Genomic DNA, 23,818 nt, shown 5'->3' on the forward strand with positions numbered 1-23,818 from the left:
AAAATGAGATTAGGATTTTTCTTTACCTGAATATTTTCCGGTGATTGACCCCTAAGTTTTTCATTAAATATAGGTGTGGTTTTAAACTTTTGCTGAATTTAAAGCTATTTTAATTTGCATCATAAACTGAAACATGTTAGTACTTTATTCTTAAATCTGGATTTAGTAATTGACAAACTACTGATATTCTACATTGTTATTTAGTCCAGGAGCCATCTGGATTGCAATTACTATTGATGTTCTTTTTAGTAATATTATATCAGACCTATGGCCTCAGAATTATGTAGATCAATGGGAAGAGGGGAAGGGTCTGTATTTTGTAATTTCCCTATGTTATGAATATTCAAATTGGAGAACCACAGTTTTATATCATGATGCCTAAACACATGGCATGCATGCCTCCACTTCCTTATTGCATATTCATTGTGGAAATTACTAATTGGTTGCAATATTCGTTCCTACAGGACTGACATAAAACCATAATACTCAACACAGAGCCTAGGCAGATGGATGGCTTGACAGATAAAATAACCTCTCTTGAAACTATTCTTTGGCAACATAATTTTTTAAAAACATAGTTAAGAATTTGGAGATAAACACTGATATTCTTTATGTTGCAAATAGGTGTCAGAAAATTTTGCACAAAATATTGTCTATAAGGCTTCAATTAGGGGAGAAATCAAGTCTTAATTTATGAAGTCATTAACTCTGGAAACTGTATTTATAATAACAAAAGGTAATCAACTATGGAAGATAACATAAAAAGAAGATACAATTTTTTGAAGGGCATGGTAGAATGAGACCATTAAATACTCTTTTTGAATCTACTTTGTAGTTTCTGAAAACTTAAATGTGCATTATATAAATTATGTTCATAATTATGACTTAAAATACCCATTAAAAGATAAGGTATTTTTCACATATTATGTTCAAGGCAGTTTGTGATATATTTTAGAAAGTTCCCAACCAAAGAAGTTAAAGTAAAAGGAGTACATGAAATGTAAGCTTTTTGCTAACTGATAAAATTAACAAAGAATTTTCAATCTTAATATTTAAGATAACTCATTTTTACAATCCATATTTACTTTTTTTATTCATATATTACAATACTATTTACTGAAGACATCAGTTAATAGTCAATATTTGCACATTATCTTGTCATCATACTCTATAGTCAAACTTTTTGTAATATGATTATTTTTATGTAGTGAATTTAGAATTAGATGAGGAAATTTAGTGTCAACTCCTATAAAATGATATTTTTCAATTTTTATTAAATGCCTTTGATAAATATGTTAAGGGTGATAAATTTCTTACTGAAATAGTAAATAAAAATATAAAACGTATTTATTATTTTTTTAATAACTGCATAGGCTGGACTCTGTAAATATTCAGATCCATATGCATACAGTATAAAAATAATGGCCCTGGCACTGGTGGTCACATTTTGATTCTCAGGCAAGGGCATGTAGCTGGGTTGCAGGTTTTAGCCCTTGCCCTCATCGGGGCATGTCGGGGAGGCAACCAATCAATGTGTCTCACATCGATGTTTCTCTCTCTCTTTCTCTCCTCTTCCCCTCCATTGCTCCTTCCCACTCTCTAAAAAGCAATGGAAAAAAATATCCTTGGGTGAGGGTTAACAACAAGAAAAAATAATAGTAAGGACTTATGAGTTCTAAAGCAACTAAATCCTTTCACAAAATTACTTTTGGCCATTTTAAAAAAAATATTTACCATGTTAACATTCATACATAAACACAAAAATCAGTTAATATTTTATATATTTAAAAAATGTAACCATGTGGAAATCTGATGATTAAACATTTTTAAACATATATCACCTTATTTTTTACTTAAAATATTAATAAAACTTAATTGTTTTAGGTCAGTGGTTGGCAAACTCATTAGTCAACAGAGCCAAATATCAACAGTACAACGATTGAAATTTCTTTTGAGAGCCAAATTTTTAAAACTTAAACTTCTTCTAACGCCACTTCTTCACAATAGACTCTCCCAGGCCGTGGTATTTTGTGGAAGAGCCACACTCAAGGGGCCAAAGAGTCGCATGTGGCTCGCGAGCTGCAGTTTGCCGACCACGGTTTTAGGTGAATATGTTAACCTGGCAAACTAAGGAGGCAGTTTCAGAGACATTCTTTAAGGGAACTGCTTGTGACAAACATACCATCAATTTTATGGCCAAATTAAAACAATTTCTATCAGATAAGTTTCAAACTTGCTCTTTTCCTTACTGGAATTCTTGCAACAAGCATTGGACTTAGAGTCAGGAGATATGACTTCCAGTCTTGGCTTCTATTTGGTTAATAATTATTAGAAAGGAAAGTCATGTGGTTAAAGAAATATAGTTGGCTTCTATTTGGTTAATAACTATAATTATTATAAAGGAAAATCATGTTGTGATCCTTTGAACATCTGGGAAAGAAGCACTAACACTTAAATATAATTTCATGTATGGGGAGAAAGAACTTAAATGGATTCGTTAAAATAAAGACACAAACTTTTAAAGATGACTATATCATCTTTACATTTGAAGTATTAACATTCAAGTATTTTATGGACAATAAAGATTCATGCCTCCTTACATTTTGTAAACTATTACATTAAGAACCATTATTGTGTTTTATCTAAAAAGGTAGAAAAATTCATTGAGTGCTTCTGTAGGCTCTAATTATCTATACTAATAAAAGGGTAGTATACTAATTAGACCAGACATCTTCCCGGACGTCCTTCTGGACAAAGCAACAGTGGCAGGGGCCAAGGCAGAGGCAGGTTAGGGGCGATCAGGCTGGTAGGGGAGGGCAGTTAGTGATGGTTGGGCCAGCAGGGGAGGGCAGTTAGGGTGTGATCAGGCTGGCAGGGGAGCAGTTAGGGGGTGATCAGGCCAATAGGGGAGCTGTTAAGGGCCAATCAGCCTGGCAGGGGAGCAGTTAGGGGGCAATCAGGCTGGCAGGCAGAGGTGGTTAGGGGTGATCAAACTGGCAGGGGAGAGCAGTTAGGGGCTACCATGCTGACAGGGGAGAGCAGTTAGGGGGCAATCAGGCCTGCAGGGGAGAGCAGTTAGGGGGTGATCAGGCTGGCAGGCAGAGGTGGTTAGGGGCGATCAGGCTGGCAGGGAGAGCAGTTAGAGGTGATCAGGCTGGCAGGGGAGGGCAGTTAGGGGCAATCAGGCCAGCAGGGGAGGACAGTTAGGGGGCAATCAGGCCGGCAGGGGAGCAGTTAGGGGGCAATCAGGCTGGCAGGGGAGCAGTTAGGGGGTGATCAGGCCAGCAGGGAAGCTGTTAAGGGATGATTAGGCTGGCAGGGGAGCAGTTAGGGGTGATCAGGCTGACAGGCAGAGGTGGTTAGGGGTGATAAGGCTGGCAGGGGAGAGCAGTTAGGGGCTACCAGGCTGACAGGGGAGAGCAGTTAGGGGGCGATCAGGCCTGCAGGTGAGAGCAGTTAGGGGGTGATCAGGCTGGCAGGGGAGCAGTTAGGGACGATCGGGCCAGCAGGGAAGCAGTTAGGGGGCAATCAGGCAGGAAGGCAGAGGTAGTTAGAGGTGATCAGGCAGGCAGGCAGGCAGGTCCTGGATTGTGAGAGGGATGTCCAACTGCCAGTTTAAGAGAACTGCTTGTGACAAACATGAATTGGTTAAAATAAAATTGGTTAAAATGGATTGGTTATTGATATAACTGGCAGTTGGACATCCCCCGAGGGGTCCCAGATTGGAGAGGGTGCAGTCTGGGCTAAGGGACAATCCCCTAGTGCACGGCTTTCATGCACTGGGCCTCTAATCTATAATAATAAAAGTGTAATATGCTAGTTAGACCGGACAGCAAAGGTTCTTCCGGATGTCCTTCCGAATGATCTTCTGGACGAAGCCGGGGCTGAGAGGGCTGAGGCAAGCCACTGAGGCTGCGAGGGCTGAGCCCCTTGCACGAATTTTATGCATCGGGCCTCTAGTAACTTATAAAAAGAAATATTTTAACTGTTCTTGTTTTAATAAATTCCACACTATTTGACACTCCTTAAACTTTGCTCTAAAAATAACATGGAATAGTTTGGGGAACACTACTTTAAAAGCAATAAATTTTTTTACTGAATAACTCTATAACTCTAGTTAAATATAACTAGAATATAATAGTGGGTAACCCCTTTTTTAATGACACTTTTTCAGAAAACATGATAGCTTCTTTGCCTCTATTTTTAGGTTGACATCATCTGTAAAATCCTAAGGCAGTTTGACCAGTGATTAAATGATAGCTTGGTAGGACTTGATAACCTAACTGTATTTGAGAGTAGACCTCTTTTCATAACTTACAAAGCAAGCCCTTGAGATTTATTTAGCTGTACTAACCTTGTCTATTTAAATATGTTTAAATAGTTCAAGCTTAATTTTATCTATAGTACTAATGTAAGTTTTTGTGTAAGAGTAACTTTAACTTTAATCTTTTGTAACATTTTTAGCTCTTTTATTTCTAATTATTCTGACTTACTACAATATTCTCATGAATAGTATTCAATGTTTCCCCTTTCACTTCATTTCTTGATATTACACAATCATATATTTTTTTATCCCAGTAACTAAGAGGTTGTATAATAATTTAAATTTTATACAGCCAGATTACAAAGGAGATAGAAGATTAGCAAATTAACTTAATTTTATCTCTGTGCAATCTCCTATCTACTTTGTTTGCATTATATATTATGTCTGTTAAATATAGTTAATGATTTTTGTTAGGACTGCTGATCTTTTTTAGTCCAACTGTATTGAATAGCTAGAGATAAGGAGTTTACAAACCTCAATTAAGTAATATTATGGTAAGTTCCCTGAATTGTTGCAAATTACATTAGCAGAAATGAATTAACTTATTAACTAATGGATAGAGTTGTAAAAGAATAAATAATGCAAAGGTAACACTTCCTGTGGTATTGGATTTAAGAAGAATTTCTAAGGCTTTTATCATTCATTGACATATGGCAAAGGGATCTCTTTCAAATGAGTTTCTTCCAGTTCTTCAGAGTTTTCATTAGTGGAATTTATCATTCACAAAGTTCTGATATAACAAATGCTAATAATAAATGAAAAAGAGAATCTCATTCAGTGTCAAAGAGCTAGCTCCAATTTGGGGGAGTATTAATATTCATAGCAACAATATTTTTCCTGTAGAATTCTGCATGCTTAATGTACTTTTGAAACACACGCACTTGGATGGAATTCTATTATTTTAAATTGAACGTACTATGCTTACCCTCATGTCTTCTTAATATTCAGGGAGACAGGACACAACCAAGAAAATATGAGACTATGACTACTTTGATAAATAGAAAAGTTTTTTTAAGTCTTTGTTAGGAATTAATGGATCATCTAATAAAAATTATATTAATCTCATAAGTAATGCATATGAGTAGAAAACATTAACAGATGATGAAATTTCTTATTTGATAGAAAAAGGAAAAAAATCTTAAGAGGAATTTAAGAAACATGTAAATGAATCTTATTTAAATATTTGTGCATTTGTCATATTTAGGAAATAAATGATTGAGGTAATTCCACAATAAAATATGTGTCATATTTTTATCTTTTAAATTGCATGGTTATATAGAAGTTTATCTTACAATAAGAAATTCTTCTTGTGTTACTAAATACATTTTCATGTTTACAGCCCAAAGTCTATCTCACGATATCCTATTTTGTTAAGTAATGCTAGTTCTCCAATGGTGTATATGTTCCCAAAGTAAATTTAAAGTTTTAAGAGGATTTATTGCCTTACAATTGTGATTTTACATTTTTTGTCCTTTTTTGCTTATTAAAACTCCAGTTGTGTTGATGAGTGCTCAGGATTCTGAGGAGCAGTTAGTCTTCCAACTAGTGAAAGACAAGAGGTAGTAGCCTGTACTTTTGTTTGCCCTTAACTATTCAATTCTCAGATATTGACCAGTGGAACAAAGTAATTGAGCAACTAGGAACACCATGTCCAGAATTCATGAAGAAATTGCAACCCACAGTAAGAAATTATGTGGAGAACCGGCCCAAGTATGCAGGACTCACCTTTCCCAAGCTCTTTCCAGATTCCCTCTTCCCAGCGGATTCTGAGCACAATAAACTCAAAGGTAAGCCCACCAGGGACACTTGAGAACCGCTATGTGGGCGTTGGGCTAAACAAGCAAATGATAGAGATACCTCTCTAACGTGAACTACCTAAATTTAAGGAGAGGTATTTCTTATTCTTTTATTGTATTAGAATTTTATTGTGTTGACTATACTTGAAATAAGTATTGGGTAAGGCTGGAAAATCTTTATAATAGTGAGGTTTCCATTATGATGGTGTTTATTGCAAGAGGAGCCAAACTGTAATACAATACAATTACAATCATGAATATAATTATGACTGTGTAAGTGTTGAGGGAATGCAGTAGGAAATTAATTAGAGACAAGTCATCCTAGGATTCCTCCAAGGGGTGCTGATTGATTCAGGGAGATATCCTGGTTCAGGAGAGGTATTTGTTAAAAGATCTTTCTTACAAAGGGCAAGTGATGAAGGATTTTAGAACTGTCTGGATATCCAGAGAGAAGGATAATGCTGAAGTGTGCAACAGTGGTCCAGGTTAATTATTTCATGGGGCTTATTTAGAATCTTAAAACTATTTTGTCATGTAACTCTAAAGGACCAATGTAACATACATCAAAATCATTGTTCCAATTCTTTTTATTTATTACCTGGAAAATATTTTCAACACAAGTTGTTTGTTGTAAAATCTCGGAGAAGCAGGTGTCTGAGTTTTATTGTATTTTAGGGAATGCTTAGTCACCTTTTTTTTTCATTTAGAGTGACATGGGATTTTTACCTACACATTTTATATTCAGTATAAACACTTTCATTAATAAGTATTCTTTCAGCTACTTTGTCTATAGCTGTGAACTTTAGTAACAAATCTTAGTTTCTTCACAAAATTGGGATAATAATACCTCAGTAGTAGGAATAGAGACAAGGAATAAATTTGGCAAAGTTATAAAGTATAATATAAATAAATTTCTAATTCTTTAACAGGACATTTCTGAGAACATGATTTTGAAACAAATTTGATTTTTCCTTCTGCCTGGGCTCAAATCCTGACACAATAAATACTCAATAACTGTTAGATATAAAAATAATAAATGTAATTATTATTATTTAAAATGATTCTATACATTATAAAAACACACACATACTTTTTAAATTTAACCCCATATATTCAGGGGAGCAATGTATTAGTTACATATTTAATTTCAAGGCTTAATTGTAACTACTATAGATTTAAATGAGATAGGGAAACTAAAATGTGGCACTATTATTTCCCAGGCTCTTATCATCTCCTCCAGACTTTCATCTGGCGAGTCCTAAATGTGCAGCCTTGTTTTCGTGTCTGTGACGTTACCCAGCTGCATTCCTTCAGCTGCCTCCACCAGCTCTCCGAATGGCAATAGACTAAAATTTTAGCTTGTAGATAACCTAGACCCGTGGTCGGCAAACTGCGGCTCGCGAGCCACATGCGGCTCTTTGGCCCCTTGAGTGTGGCTCTTCCACAAAATACCACGGCCTGGGCGATTCTATTTTGAAGAAGTGGCATTAGAAGAAGTTTAAGTTTAAAAAATTTGGCTCTCAAAAGAAATTTCAATCGTTGTACTGCTGATATTTGGCTCTGTTGACTAATGAGTTTGCCGACCACTGGACTAAATCATTACTAACTCTACTGCTTTTAAGATCAACACTGCCTATATACAGATCGAAGAAGATCTATGCCTATATGCAGATCTATGGATCATTCTGCAACTTTTTCCCCCCCACTTAACAACATGTCCATGTGAATATACTATATATCAACCTCATTCTTTGAGATTGCCAAATACAATTCCATGGTGCGGTTGTAGCAGAGGTCATTTGGTTGCTCTATAAATGGAAATGTAGACTGGTTTATAACTTTTTTATTCCATAACCAATGCTGCAATGAACTTCCCTTCTGTGTGAATTATATGAACAAGTGCAATCCTTGCTTAAGACTGTATAAGTAAAAGTGGAACTGCTGAGTCATAAGGTATTCATATTTTAAACTTTAATAGATACTGCCAAATTTGCTCTCTAAAAATCTGCATCAATTTACATTCCCACCAACATGAATGAAATTACTTGGTGTTCCTGGACATTACACCATCTTTTACTTTTGCAAATCTGCTAGGTAAGAAATATTTCATTGTTTCATTTTATGTTCCCTAATCACTTGGTGAAGTTATCTGATTTTTGGGATGAAGGTACTAGTTGATCTTTGGTTTCTTTAAAAAATAAATATATAAATACTATTTTTATTTTTGAATTATATTTTTATTGACTTAAGAGAGGAAGGGAGAGGGAGAGAGAGATAGAAACATCAATGATAAGAGAGAATCATCAATCGGCTGCCTCCTCCATGCCCCCTACTGAGGATTGAGCCTGCAACCTGGGTATGTGCTCTGACAGGGAATTGAACACTGACCTTCTGGTTCATAGGTCGACAATCAACCACTGAGCCACACCACTAAGCAATCTTTGTTTTCCTAATTTCTTCTCCCTCCAATAAATGTCCTTGCCAAAATAAAAACTTTATTAATTATTTTTCTCCTTCATCATTTCAGCCAGCCAAGCCAGGGACTTGTTGTCAAAGATGCTAGTGATTGACCCAGCCAAAAGGATATCAGTGGATGATGCCTTACAGCATCCATACATCAACGTCTGGTATGACCCGGCTGAAGTGGAGGCGGTAAGGCCTAAGCTTCTTTTACTTTCCTTCCACAAACAAATCATAGTAACTGGGTGCTCAGTGTTGAAAAGTGAGAGAATTAGAAACCCAAAGACCACATCAAGGACCTTCATGAAATTCCTAAGTCACAAACTTATTACTTCCCCTCTAAAAGTTTTCTTCTACCTGTGTTTTAAATGTATTTCTTTTTCAGGATTTCCTGTGAGAGATGGTGATTTAGTCCAACAAACCTTAGCTGTCCATGAGATATTTGCATTTGTTTTTGTTAAATTGTTAACTCTTCCTTTGTGTTTAATTATCAACCTCTCCTGAGGCAAACTAAAAAGCAGAAAATGTGATAGAGGATAAGTTACTTTCCCTCTATTTCCTTGATAGGATGCCTTCAGTAAAGTTTAATACTGAAAACATTTAGATTATAAAGCTTCTACCAGGCCATTGGTGGCTTTGTGAAACCTTGCCTGAATTAGATGAGAAAATTGGATATTCCAATAAGGACATTATTTCAGGTTCATTCTAAAATGACTACCACAATAAGATGTATCTCCGTATTTTAAATCTAGACATCTATACTAATAAAAGGGTAATATGCTAATTAGACCGGGAGACCTTCCGGATGTCCTTCCAGACAAAGCCATGGTGGCGGGGCTGAGGCAGAGGCGGTTAGGGGCAACCAGGCCAGGAGGGGAGGGCAGTTGGGGGTGAGCAGGCCAGCAAGGGGGGCAGTTTGGGGTGAGAAGGCTGGCAGGGGGGGCAGTTGGGGGTGAGCAGGCCGGCAGGCAGAGTGGTTAGGAGCGATCAAGCAGGCAGGTAGGTGAGCGGTTAGGAGTCAGCTGTCCCGGATTGTGAGAGGGTTGTCTGACTGCCGGTTTAGTGGGATCGGGCCTAAACCAGCAGTTGGACATCCCCCGAGGGGTCCCAGATTGGAGAGGGTGCAGGCCGGGCTGAGGGACAACCTCCCAACCCCCATGCACGAATTTTGTGCACAGGGCCACTAGTAGCTTAAGAATCCCCTTGGAAGCATAACTCTATCTTTTCTTTCTTTCTTTAAAAAAAGAAAACTATTTTCCAGCCGTTTAATATCTTAAATCACTTTCTTACATCTTTGCCTTTCTCCTTTTCTCTGTGGCATCAGGGCTGTACAGTGCAAATGGGGTATTGCTGCCCATGTGTGTTTTATAGGACTACTATTGGGGATGCCCTTTTGCCCCTCTTTTAATGGTAATATCATCAATATTACCTTGTACCCCAAACATCAAAATCTCTTCAAATTCTTAGAACACGTGTACTAAATGATCTCATTTTCTTTCACATAATACCTTCAAATTACTTTATTTGAATTGGTTCTTAATCTTCTATTTGGAATGCTCTTTTTGTTTTTTCTCTTGCATCCTTTCTTGTACCCCAAGTTAATCTTGCTCCAGCATAATTTTGCTTTGTTTCAGCTTCATTTCCTCTTCTTCGTTGTGTGCTTGCCCAGGTCAGAGATGCTAGATTCAAACTGACCTAGTTCTTACCCTTTCATTCTTTTTTTTTTTAATGTATTTTTTTTTATTGATTTCAGAGAGGAAGGGAGAGGGAGAGAGAGATAGAAACATCAATGAAGAGAGAGAATCATCAATCGGCTGCTTCGTACATGCCCCATACATGCCCCACACTGGGGATGGAGCCTGCATCCCTGACTGGAATCGAACCCAGGACCCTTCAGTCCTCTATCCACTGAGCCAAACCAGCTAGGCACCCTCTCATTCTTCATTGGAGAAGTGAGATCTGATGGATGGGAGTGAGGATTAGGTAGAATCAAATTTTATAGACATAGTATTTAAAAAGCTACTTTTCATAGTAACCCAATCCTTAAGCAGTCACACATTTCAGAGACAACACTTTGGTGATAAATGAGTCTCCCAATTTTGGAGACAGGTGTGCAGTCCTTGATGACATTTTCTTAAGATCTGCTCTCCTCAGCAGTTTTACAGCCATGAAACTTTATTTTGTTTCATATTAATTTTTAGTCGCTTGAGTTTTACAAAATAAAAGCCCTAAAATTAAATAGTTAAATTATAATGCTCTTAGAACTAAAAAACTACTGTTCTTACAACTAAAAAAATAGAGTCTTTTTCAATCTCTCACTCTTGGGAAAGACTTTCAAAAATGTTCTTGGGGTAGAATAAAGTAATGAAATAAGTAAGATAGAGTATAATGTATATGTATGGGACAATTAAGTATAGTATAGAATTTTTTCTGTGATGATTTTCAAGAAAATATTTTAGGTTATGTTGATAAATTTTTGAGGCAAACATACATTATTTGAAATTGTTGCTCCTTATTTGTTTTGGTAGTTCAAATCATGTGGCATATTTTTCTTACATCAAGTGTAAAGTGTGCAATCTGTTTTTAATGGATTGTGGCTAGTGTTTAATTGGGGTCATAAAGTCTGCATTTGTAATTCACTTGTAATTATGTTGCCTATAGAAGAGAAGGTTGCTGAGAATCTATAACAGTATATTAATGAATAGTTTCAATGAACTTTTAAACTTATTTTAATTCTTTATGAAAATTCCTTTGAAGGATAAGGAGATGAAACTTAGGGTACTAAAATGGCTAGATCCTTTTTTCAACCATGTCAATATTATCATGTTGGGGCAAGGACAGCAACAACTCGAGACTTATGAATTTTAGGAGAAGGATGTGATAGAGCCTGAAGGTCAAGGAAAAGGGGTCAGTTAATATATAGAGCAAGTTAACATTTAGCGTCTTGACTAAGATCATTAGTCATACAAGGGTAAGCTTTTTACATCTAGACGTGTTGCAGTGACTAGGTTGGAATCCTGACCCTTGGGCACGGTTAGTTTATTGCTCTATGAAGTGCATCAAGAGGTTACAACTCAGGATGTTAGAAGCAGTGATCGCTATGCTTTCTGCAACACCCTTAGAATTAGTGCCTTTGTTATTGCATGGGAATACATATTTAAGGTATGATGACCTTTCTTTACAGACACATGGCAAAACTATAATGGAATCATATGTTTCCTGCCAGGACTGACAAGACTATTTTACAAAGTAAACTCCAGTGTGTCTCTGTAATCCAAATAAATGGAAGTGTGAAATAATCAAAATTTCCATGGTTATAAGTCATCAGAAGATCCAAGATAAGACAGCTTTTAAGTAACTTACACCATGTTAGAAAGAGAAGGAAATCAAAAGATGAAATAAAAATCAGGTTCATTGGAAGTAAATAAAACAAGTGGAGAGAGGGATAAAGGAGAAAGTGCAAAAGAATGTGATGTCTTCAGAAAAAGTAGAAAGGATAGTAGGGAGATGCTGTGTGTACTCATATATAAATCATATTACTATCTCATCATGTTTCCCAAAGTGCCAAAGTACTGGATGAAAAGAGAAGAGCATATGAATGCTGTCATAATTCTGAGAGAAAATTATTCATGTAATCATGAAGTTGAAAATTTTAAAAGTTGAATGTCAAGGTTAATAGTGATCTTATCTGTGTAATAGTCCAGAAAGATTTTAACGTTATTACTGCTCAAATTACTCACAAGTTATTATTCAAATAATGTTCAGAGTCATAAAATCATGTGCCCCACAATGAACACAAAGGCCACACTTCATGTCAATGCTATTTCATGAAACAACTGTGGGAGGCACTCTAACTCTGCTTCGGTATCCATCAAGAGGGCAAAGATATCACACACACACACCAATGTAGTGTATTGGGTTGTGTGCATCTTCGCAGCTATAAAAAAATGGATTAGGTTTAAATTTCTCTTCTGCCACTTACCATCTGGTCAAATTTTTAAACCTTTCTGCCACTCAGTTTTTGTTGCTGTTGTTCTTGTTTTTAAACTAAGATTAGGAAACAGCCCCACTTACTGTGTAGTGTTCTTCTGAGAATTTTAAGAGTTAATGTTCATAAAGTGCTTAGAACAATACTTGGCAGCCAGGGAGAGTCATATAAATTATGATGATTCTCATTATTATTACTATTATGACTTTTACATACAAGGCTTTACTAGCTTTTGATATTAGTAAAGATAGGTATGTATATATTCAGGGAAAAAGACCAGCTGCCCAGGAGACTTCAGAAATATTCTACAACATTAAAAATAATCACTGAAAATTATCTAGTTCCTACAAGATTTTAAAATGTTGCTCCTTTTCTTTTTATCTTTTTAGCTGATATATATCCACTGCTACCTTCCAAGTGTAAGAGAATCCAGTGCCATTAATTTAAATAAAGATACAGACATATGATACAGTTCATAAATCCTCATTGTAACTATTATTATGAAACTAGGGGATATTCAAGGTGGTTTGTGGGAATCAATTTGAATATTTGCCCTGTGCTCTGTTGGAGGGAAATATGGAAATAGTGAGGATTGGTTGCCTTGTTCCTTACCCGATTCTTGAGTGTAGACATCCTGCTATGGCAGAGGGTGGTTTTCATCTTGCAACCCCTGAGAGTAGAGATGAAGAAACCCTTTAAGAGAATTTTCACAAGCTAAGAAGGAATTGATTAACTATGTGTCCCCACATAGCATATGAAAACATGAATTAAGAAGAACATGAAATGTGACCATTTTTTTTAAAGACACAGTTTTATTTGTCTCAGAAACTCCAGAACAGACCAAGAAAGTGCTAAGGGCAGCAGCCTTACTAATGGTTTCTGCAGTTGCTCTGCATTGCTAGGGGTGGGCGAGGGAGAGGGGGAGGAAAGAGAGGGAGAGATGTGCTTAGCCACCACATCTCACAATCCAGAAATTTACAACAGTAGAGAGCCCCTGCCAACCTTAGAGCAAGGAGATGGTTTACTGGAGCCCAGGCATGGGAAATGATGACATCAAAACCCCGAGCAATCATCAGACGGAGGCCAATTAAAACTTACAGGGCCAAGGAAGGACGTGTCCTTACTCCTCAATTTTTGACAAAAAGAAAGGATGATGACCTGATACTAGAAGCATCTAAGAGGAACTGGGAGTGTTCAGTCAGATCCACTGTTGTGTTGATGCCTTTGTGTCAGAGAGGCCCAGGAACAGTCCTGAGTGGTCAAAACATTACTCTGGGACTCTGGATAGAGGGGCAGGTTGAGCCAGTTAGGCAGCTAGTAGCTAAGATTCTATTCTTGAAAACCCAGAGGAGGGGTGGCAAGTAACATAGGACCTTCTGTATTGCAGGCACGTCAATGTTACAGGAGAGAATGTTAGAACAGAGGCTTGGAACATGGGGCTCCAGCTGAGAAGTAGACTGAGGAGAGAGGTTGGGCATGTTTTGGTGGGAATAGAAGTACATGTATCATTCTTACAGAGACTGAGGGAAAAATTGTGACTAATCCAATCTAACCAGTTTAGATGGAGCGTGATTTGGGAAGCAAGGCCCATGCTGAGCTTGTTTATAATTTCTTACCTGATTCAAGATTAATTTGGGAATTGGGATATGGCTGGGTGGGACTTTAATCTAGCTGTACAGATCCTGAGGTAAACAATCTGGTCTTCAGATTCCCAGTGAGAGTGTAACCCGAGAAGCAGAGTAACACTTACATGTATTAGTGCTGAAGTTGAATGAAAATAAGCACTTAGAAAGTGTAAAGCCAGAATAGTTAGTAATGTTACACATTTACTGTTTGTTTATAACATAAGGTAATTAACAGAGTCTTAAATAAATTATTTACTATTTCATTACTTTAGGGATTATGTTACTTTTTTTGCCTACAGCAAAATAATTTATAGGAACAATTACCCTGATTATTATATTAAGCTCTATTATTGTAAGGCCATCATAGATTTTATGCCCTTTGAGTAGAGTCACTAGTAGGCAGTATTTTAACCTTCTTGTATTTTATTGGTCATTACCAAAGAGAGCACATGAAAGGGATGACCAACTATGCAGGAAATGCAATGAATTCTTGTGACATAGATATGTCCATTTTAATTTACCTGGAAAATTATTCAAGGTAAATCCTAAATGAGAGCTTAGAGATCATTGTAGAATGGATCTGTGCAGCAGTTCAGCAAATATCAATATTCAGAATATTAGCTCTATAGTTGGGAGTAGCTACAGGAACCCAGGACCAGAAATTATGATGAAGACAGTAGAATAAGGCTAGACATGTGATTGTAAAATATTGAAAAGAGAATCAGAAGCCTGTGGTCAAAGTAGTACAGCTTCCAGAGCTTGGTGTGAACAGTCCCAAGACACTTGGACAAATCCAACAGGTGAGGTTGTTACAACCAGTTCAGAAGAGACATTTGGTTCAAAGTTAGAGATCTTAGCAGATGCCACACTAAAGGGCATTGAAGTCAAGAGCAGATACTTTTAGAACAATCCAGAAATTTACAACAGTAGAGAGCCCCTGCCAACCTTAGAGCAAGGAGATGGTTTACTGGAGCCCTGGCACGGGAAATGATGGCCTATCTATCCCCTGGGAGCTGGGATTACAGACACAGAGGAGATATGGCTGCTTCAGGACAGAGCAATGGGGAGAAATGGCCTGGCTTCTCCTCACTCCCTCATCTGCTAGTGATATCTCCCTCCTGTTGGCTGAAACTAGCCCTAAGCCATCTGATAGGTGATGCTGGAAATGCACCATGCGGGAGTCATCCTTTGAGATATAGAGCAGATAAAGACAGGATGAGGGCTCTCTCTGTAGGCAAAGAGGCCCAGGGTTAGCAAGCACCTATTCATTCTTTCCTCATTCACATCTCTGAAATCCCCAACTAAGTAAAATTAAAGTAACCTAGTGGTTATCCACACTTAATTTGGACAGGAGAAGGCTTTGGGGCCTCGCTGGGCAAAAGTGTAGTAAACATTACCCCTTACAACCCCTAATAACTATCATTTCCTCAAGGATCTTATGATTTCACAAGTTCTATACCAACCTGAGAATCTTGGCATAAGAGTATTTTTCATTGGGTTTTCAAATGAATGTGTGTACTTCTTTCATATGTTGATGTTACTTTTTCAGTTGTTTGTTATCTGGTTGATGAGGAGCGTATACTCTTCTGCTACCAAGTAGGTAAAATAAACTAAAAAAGACAACTTTTTGTCTTCTCCCTCACCCCTTTATGTCTTCCTTCTCTTCTTAGCCTTTTCCCCCTTTTTTTAAATCAAGCTCTACAAAGTTGTTTACATAGACTTTGATTATTTGTTTAGAGTTTTAGTTATTTTTTCATCTATTTTGTAAAAATTTATTGAACCCAAATTGTGTGTCCCACACTAACTTAGATGCTGGTGATCCAGCAGTGAATTTTAAAAACAAAACACAAGGTGCTTGCTTTCATTAACCTTGGTGGGTTTTTATGTATTTAATAGCTATGGAAATATTTATTGAGTGGGACTATTATAAATCATTATCTTTGGACATAAATTCCTCCAAATGTGGGTTATCTGTCTTATTTGACAATTTGACTTGTTTAGTATTTAATTTTCTGAATGTAAGAAGAAGCTGTAATAACATCCTCACAATGTTAATTAGTTATAACTAAATTGCAGTGACTACCTTCTAATCTTTAACCAGGTGTGTATCAGTTGCTTTGAATTAACAAATTATGATGATCTGTGTCTAGCTATGATTAGAATAAAACAAAACGATTTGGTTTCAAATATATAAATCAATGTGTCCTGACCAGGTTTTAGTGGATAAAATGTATACATTCTTTTTTTTAAATTTAAATTCTTTATTTTTTAAAATATTATGTAAGTCTCCTTTCCCCCCCACCCCCCAATTACCTATCCCTGGCTGCCCCCACCCCCTAGCACATGCCCCCTCTACCCGTCTCTGTCCACTGGTTATGCTCATATGCATGGATGCAAGACCTTTGGTTGATCTCTTAACCCTTCACCACCCGCCTTCCCTCATAGGTATTGGACAGTCTGTTTGATGCTTCTATATCTCTGGTTCTATTTTTGTTCATCAGTTTATGTTGTTCATTATATTCCACAAATGAGTGAGATCATGTGATATTTATCTTTCTCTGACTGGCTTATTTTGCTTAGCATAATGCTCTCCAGTTCCATCCATGCTGTTGCAAGTGGTAAGAATTCCTTCTTTTTTTACAGCAGTGTAGTATTCCATTGTGTACCTATACCTTAGTTTTTTAAACCACTCATCTGCTGATGGGCACTTAGGCAGTTTTGAAATCTCAGCTATTATAAATTGTGCTGCTATGAACATAGGGGTTCATATATCCTTTCTTATTGATGTTTCTAGCTTCTTGGGATATATTCCTAGAAGTGGAATCACTGGGCCAAATGAAAGTTCCATTTTTAATTTTGGAAGGAAACGCCATACTGTTTTCCACAGTGGCTGCACCAGTCTTAAAATGCATAGATTCTTACTGAATAATCAGAGAATCCTGAAGTTGGCATTGTAAGCAATAGAAAGACTTCATTTATAGTTTAGAGATTCATCTATAAATACTGTATATTTGCTATTTGGGATCTTTAAATAAAATTCAAGCGGTTGAAGGTTCTGGTAGGGAATTATTCTTATTCTCTACTCCTAATTCTCTTGAATATGTTTTTATAAATAAAGCTATCATTTTATTATGAATATCATGTATTAACTTGCTCTATTAAATCTACTTCATGAGTGAGTTATTGTTTTATCTTTATTTTCATTAACTTAGCCAGTTTCTTCTACTGAATTCTCTTGAATCCATTAAGTTTCTAAAATAATGTGATATAGAATGTGGTATGGAATAGGCTTAGAAAATGGGTGCAGTTGTATATGTATTAGATACATCTGTATATACATTTAGGATTCAGAAAATGACTATGAGCTACCATGAATATGAACAGCATCTAATGTTCAAACAATTCATCAGTAGCTGTCTACTTTTTGGTGAAAAGCTGAGTAAATTATATATGTGCTTATTTCAAATATTTTATAATCTGGTGAATCTGAGTTCATGTTATGTAAAACATGAAATACCTAGAAGAGATCATTTGAATGAGTTATAAATTAAAACATCTTTCTGTACAGGCTGTATCTCTCCCATTGAGATGAAAGGGGATTAAAGTCTTTGTAATTGACATTTTCCTTCTGTGAGTAATAGCAAAAGGTTAGGGCATGTCTCAGCACAGCTTCTGAATAAGTAATCAACCTGAAATTCAGAAATGACTGTTTTTGTTTGCTGATTTCCTCCACAGCATACAGACACATGCTTAAAACAGTCTGTAGATGTTATTTTTGTTTGCCTTTAGTGTGCCTGAGAAAGAAGCCAGTTTGGATATGAAGTTTGTTATATCAAATTTAATAGTAACTCTCATACTGTAGAAAAGATTTTTAAATATATAAATACACATAACCTGCAATATTTGAGTTAATTAATAATTTTTTTAATAATCTGAATATTTTTATTGAGGAAGAAAAATTCTATTTCACCAAAATAATAATATACTAGTTTTCCTTAACATTTAATACATGAAAAGCCTCTATTGCTTTTCATTAAAAGAAAAAAAGTCTTATGTGTCTGAATATGACCTGAGATTTTCCTAGTGAGCTTATTACTAGTTTGCTTTTTGATGCTATATAGCTGTATCCACATTTAGTAAGTAAGAAACAAAACAAAACAGAAAAATAGTATTTTCACATCCTTTCAATAACTTTTTTTGTCTTGAATTTAAATTGAGAAAACTTAACATTTTTTCATATTTGCAACTACATGTATCATGACATGTGATAAAGCACATCAATTGAATTTTCTCAGGAAAGTCCTATATGGAGCTTTTATAAAGGGAATTATTCTCAAGTCTTCTCACGTTGTTTCTAGCATTTTAACAATACCAATAAAAAAACCTGGCTGGTGTTGCTCAGTGGTTGAACATCGACCTATGAACTAGGAGGTCATGGTTCCATTCTGGTTAGGGCACATGCCCAATTGTGGGCTTGATCCCCAGTAGGAGGCATTCAGGAAGCAGCCGATCAATGATTCTCCCTCATCATTGATGTTTCTATCTCTCCTCCCTTCCTCTCTGAAATCAATAAAAATATATTTAAAAAAAAACACTACCAATAAAAAATATTACATATTTATACATGTAGGACAAACTACCCCATTACAGAGTGTGGAAAAGGATGATTAACTATGATACCTGAAACTTGTAATGTTAGTGATTCCACTCCATAGTATAATATAGCATCCACTATGTGTTTTAAGTTTAACCATTAGTCTAAATATTTCCCAAGTGCCCATCACCAGTCTAGTATGTATTCTGTGTGAAGGTCATGGGTGACTCTTTGTTCTCAGCAGTTGGGAAGGGGAAGAGATTGCTGACTGAGTGCTGCGGGGAGGTGAAACATCATTCCCTTCTCTCCATTCCAAAATTGCCATCATTTAAATTCTGTTCTTCTGACTAAATGTTCCTGTGAATTCTTTTAAATATGATTTTTCTCCACTCAGATGGAGTTAATAAACTGGCTGAATCCCTCTCTCAGCTGTTCTCTCCATCTGTCCCGACACAAGGACTCCCTCTTTGAGTCTTATGATTTCTTACTGCAGCATGCAGCCTGCTGTGAGACAGCGAGTGCCACACGCCGGCAGGCTTCACTTGAGAAATAGTTTAGTGCCATCTATCTGTCATGGAAGAGCCTCTGAGTATGGAGTTTGTTATACTCAGAATGTATATGGGTTTAGAAATAAGTAGGAAGAAGCATGGGCCACAATGAATATGAATTTGATGCACTCTAATTACGTGTTTAATTATAGAAAGAGCAACTCATATTTTGTGGTTCTCATTGGCTTGGTGGAAGTCAAATCAATGTCTAATTCCTAATATCTGCCGTTCGTGGAATTCTAAATTTCCATCTGTTCATGCTGATGTATTCTTTCAGCAGCAAAATGTGAGCAATTTACTAATTGCCTTCCAGAGAAAATATAACTTAGCATTACATTTCCTTTGCCCAGTGCCTCAGCTGGTAAAGATAGCTTTTGAATCACATTGGGATCGTTTTTGATGCCATGTATTATGTTGGTAGGAGCTTGTCAAAATGTTTGTTGTAGATAGATTTAGCCACCTGCTTTTAGTGGCCCCTCTCTCTGCGTGACTTACAAGAAGAATATGTACTTTACTCAAACGCTAATTCATTTGTGTCTAATTTTAGTGAATTATTCTACTGAAAATAAAAATTCTTCTTGCTTTCAAATCATTGGTATATTCAGAGCCCACTGAAAATACAAGGGTCTGGAGTGACTAAGCTGCACCAGTTGAATAGTTCATTCTCAGGAGATAACTGTTTTGCTGATGGGTGGAATCTGTGTTCAGGTTTTGCTTTTCATATATTTGAGCCCTTTGGACAGTGACGACTGTTAATCTCTTGAACAGACAGACCACTGAAGGAGAAGTCTTTTAAAAAGGTGGTGAGGGTGCCCAGCTGGTGTGGCTCAGTGGTTGAGTATCGACCTATGAACCAGGAGGTCACAGTTTGATGCCTGGTCGGGACATAGGTCCAGGTTTCGGGGTCGATTCCCAGTAGGGGGCGTGCAGGAGGCAGTCAATCAATGATTCTCTCTCATCATTGATGTTTCTATCTCTCTCTCCCTCTCCTTTCCTCTCTAAAATCAATAAAAAAACCCATATATTTTAAAAGGTGGGGAGGAAACAAAAATTATTTTTCTAGAACATTCTACATCTGGTGCTGTCTGAATGGCTGAGTTATAATGTCCTGTTGGGATTTTCTTTTTTTTTTTCTTCTCTCTTAGTTGATCTCTTAGGTATTGTGGGATCCACTTACTTAACTCAACGGAATAAGAATTTGTGAGAATATATTTTCTTTTCTTAGTATTTTCATCCTGGAAAGAAAAATATTATCTAATGGTGACATCTGTCTAGGGTGCCACAAAGTAGTGTAATCTATAAACTGTGGAAGAAAAAACCACAGCAAACACTGTATTGCTTTTGTCTTTTAGAGCGGCTCCTGAGAGGTAAGCTAGTAAGTCAATGTGGGAACTTGTAAAGTGTTCTGTCAATGAACAATTACCACACTTTTATAGTGATAGAAATAATAAAAAGAGGGGAAAGACTAGGAGTAGCTCAGAAGAGAGAACCTCTGTTACCTCTTTCACCCTTAAATAAAAAGATGTCATAAAAGTGGCCATTCTCTAGGAAACATAATTTATTAGGTAATTTGCATTCCTGCCTTGTTTGCCTATCTGCACTATTGCTGAAATAATCAAACTATACTGTCCCCTTCCCACGATGTTTAGTCTGTCATAAAAGAATCTCCTGTAAACCAGTGTGTATGTAATTTCAAGGGCAGCTCTAAGGCACTCCTATCCATCCTCCTGTCATTATGTTTTCAACATAGAACCTTTGTTGACAAAGAAACTGATACTTCTCTGCGGAGGTGGTGATGTTTTCTGCAAGGCCCACATGTTAATTATTATACATAAACCTTGTAATTTAAAGGCCACCTTCCTCCTGTTCCCAGCAGTAATGTTTATTTGGCAGGTAGCCCCTGTTTAAGTTTCTAAATCTGCTCTGGTTTGCTACTTAAAATGTTTTTCTTGGTTCCATCTCTACCAGATTCAATGAGGTTGAATTGCATGATTGGCTCTTAATAGCATATTTTCCTTTTTAAAAAGATCACCAAAAACACATGTGCCCATTCTACGCAATTCAATATAAAATATGTTTATTGTATCCATGTGCTGAGCACTGTACCAGAGTGAAGATGCACAAATGAGGGAACATTTCTCTGCCTTTTGGAACTCACGTCTAGCATTAAGCTCTCTTATCCTGGGATTCATTAACCCCCTTGGCTAGGCCTCTTAGGGCTCCTAAAAACATCCTGAAATTACTTGCTTATAATTATGTACATACATCTTCCTAGGCATATAGCTCAAGGACTTGGTGAGATTTTTGGAACTTTACCTTCAAATTTAGTTCTCAATATTTTGAAAAGCACTCATCTGATAGAAAAAGTTTTGTGTGATGGGGCTACAAAATTGTGGATAATTTACTGTTAGATAGATACTTAACTGTTATTAGTTATAGACATAATGCACTTCTTAGAAAATTGGCTTATTTCCTTGAGGTAGTTTTTTATTTGTATGAAAAGACCTTTGCACCTGTAAAGTTTCTACTTTTTTTCAGGAAAAGGATGTAAGGGGAAGTGACAGGTATATATAAAGCACTGTGCTTTCAATTTTCATTATTGTAATTTTTAAAATTTACCAGGTATTGAAAATATGAAAAAGTTTCCTATGGTCCGCTGAAAGTTAAAAATGACATTTCTTCAAGGACTAGAAATGAACAGCTAGTGTCTACTTTTCATATAGCTAGCTCTTTTCTTTTGCCATTAAGCTTTCAAGACTTCACTTGGCATGTTGATTTGTAGCCTTATGGGGGGTTGTTCTACAATTAATATAATAGATGTCTAGAGAATGAATGACAGGTCCAACTTTCCTCACAATTTGCTTTCACTTTGTTTCTCCTAATAAAGAACATATTTCCTTTGCATTGTCCATTTTTCTCTGCCATGTTTGTTCCCCAAGATTTTTGTCCATTTTCTAAGAAGGTGGTTATGTTGTATGTTGCAACAAAAAAATGAAACAAATGAACAGCAAAAGCACATAAAAAGGCCTAAATTTCTTTACTATGAAGGGGAATCATAGGTTAAATTACTCAATCATCAGTTTTAGAAGTCATGCTTAGAGTTTATTATGCTTTCAAAGTTAGGGGAGAAATTGAGAAGTTTCACATTCTAAGAGAGAGGGGAAAATCATTAGAAAGTATAATCCTTAATGATGCTGAAAATAAACATGTGTGGTCATGTGAAAGCAGATAGTTATTAAACCTATGTGATTATTTAGACTTTTTAAGTCCCAAATGAAAATTGTAGAGATGAATTCAGCATGTTATCAGAATTGTGCTAAAAACAAAAATCTATAGACTGAAAGTTTTAAGAATCAGAAAAAGGAAGTATTCTTAAGTGTTAGATCGTGGTAACCTTCAGTTTCAGGATCTGAACACTTTTTCCCCAAGTATAGAAACATTGCTTAGGCCCGAGGGCATTGGCTATATGAGAGGGGAAGGTAGAATAGACTCATCCAGCAATGAGACAGAATATTGAAAAGGTTACACTCTCTTTTTATAAGTCTATTAAAAGTTTATGGTCTTTCACAGAGTATGTGCTATAATAAAACTATTATGTTCCTTTCTATGGAAAAGATGAAGTCATAAGAATGATAAAAACCATTTCCATAACTTGCTACGGGTTTAATATGAGATTCATAGGGTCATTTGTGTAATATTGGCACACAATATCTTGTAAAAGAAGGGATTTATTGTTTATCAAAAATGCTTTTAATTGATAACCAAAAGAAATTCCCCACAGTTTCCAATTTCGGGGAGAATGTGATTTCCATCTTTATGTTCTTTTGGAAAGCTGAACTCCTTTCATGTTTCTGTGAAAGAAGTGAGAATAAAATAGCTATGCCTCAGGCAGGTTTTCTGAAGATTTCTTCTCAGATGTTTGCTATTTTGAATTGAATTCAGTAGGAAGCACTTTTGGTGACTTTAATGACATCTGTACCAGAGTGCTGTCTTCACAGTGCAGCAGTCTGTCACCACTTCCTTTCCTGATGGAGGCTTGCTCATGTTCCCTGCTCCATTGCCTTGTGACTCCCGTTCCATCACAATAAAAAGTTTATTCCTAGCCAGAATTCTTACACATGCATCCACAGAGGATCTGAAGTAATGAGTAGATCTCCCCAAATATAAGGCTTAGCAACAATCTAAACAAAAATTATTGGCTTATAATGAGTTAATTTATAATATTGTGGCATATAATCTAGCTTCCTCAAACCATGAGGTTCTAGGCGATGAAAGAAGACAGAGCTACAGAATGTGGAGACCCAGGTCATGATACAGGGAGGTAGTAGAGCACAATGAGAACTACTCAGGTCCACAACCCGAAGACTCAGACTCAAGACCTCATCCTACCATGGAAAGGTCCTCTTTGGTCATTCCCTACATTTTTATTGAGTATCAATTACACATGGCTATTGAGGATTTCTTAATTAATGTTAATAAAGGA

The 23,818-nt window shown here is 36.5% G+C and overlaps 1 protein-coding gene across 2 annotated transcripts in view; it reads left to right on the forward strand.

Moving 5' to 3' along the window:
• Positions 1–23,818, forward strand: part of MAPK10 (mitogen-activated protein kinase 10) — a 154,774-nt gene that overhangs the window by 94,212 nt on the left and 36,744 nt on the right. For both annotated transcript variants that reach the window (XM_054723317.1, XM_054723324.1), the window contains exons 8-9: positions 5,929–6,111; positions 8,648–8,772. In XM_054723317.1, the coding sequence (XP_054579292.1) occupies positions 5,929–6,111; positions 8,648–8,772 (308 nt within the window). The remainder of the gene's footprint in view (positions 1–5,928; positions 6,112–8,647; positions 8,773–23,818) is intronic.

This window comes from Eptesicus fuscus, chromosome 2 (assembly GCF_027574615.1).
Source record: "Eptesicus fuscus isolate TK198812 chromosome 2, DD_ASM_mEF_20220401, whole genome shotgun sequence".
Taxonomy (NCBI): domain Eukaryota; kingdom Metazoa; phylum Chordata; class Mammalia; order Chiroptera; family Vespertilionidae; genus Eptesicus; species Eptesicus fuscus.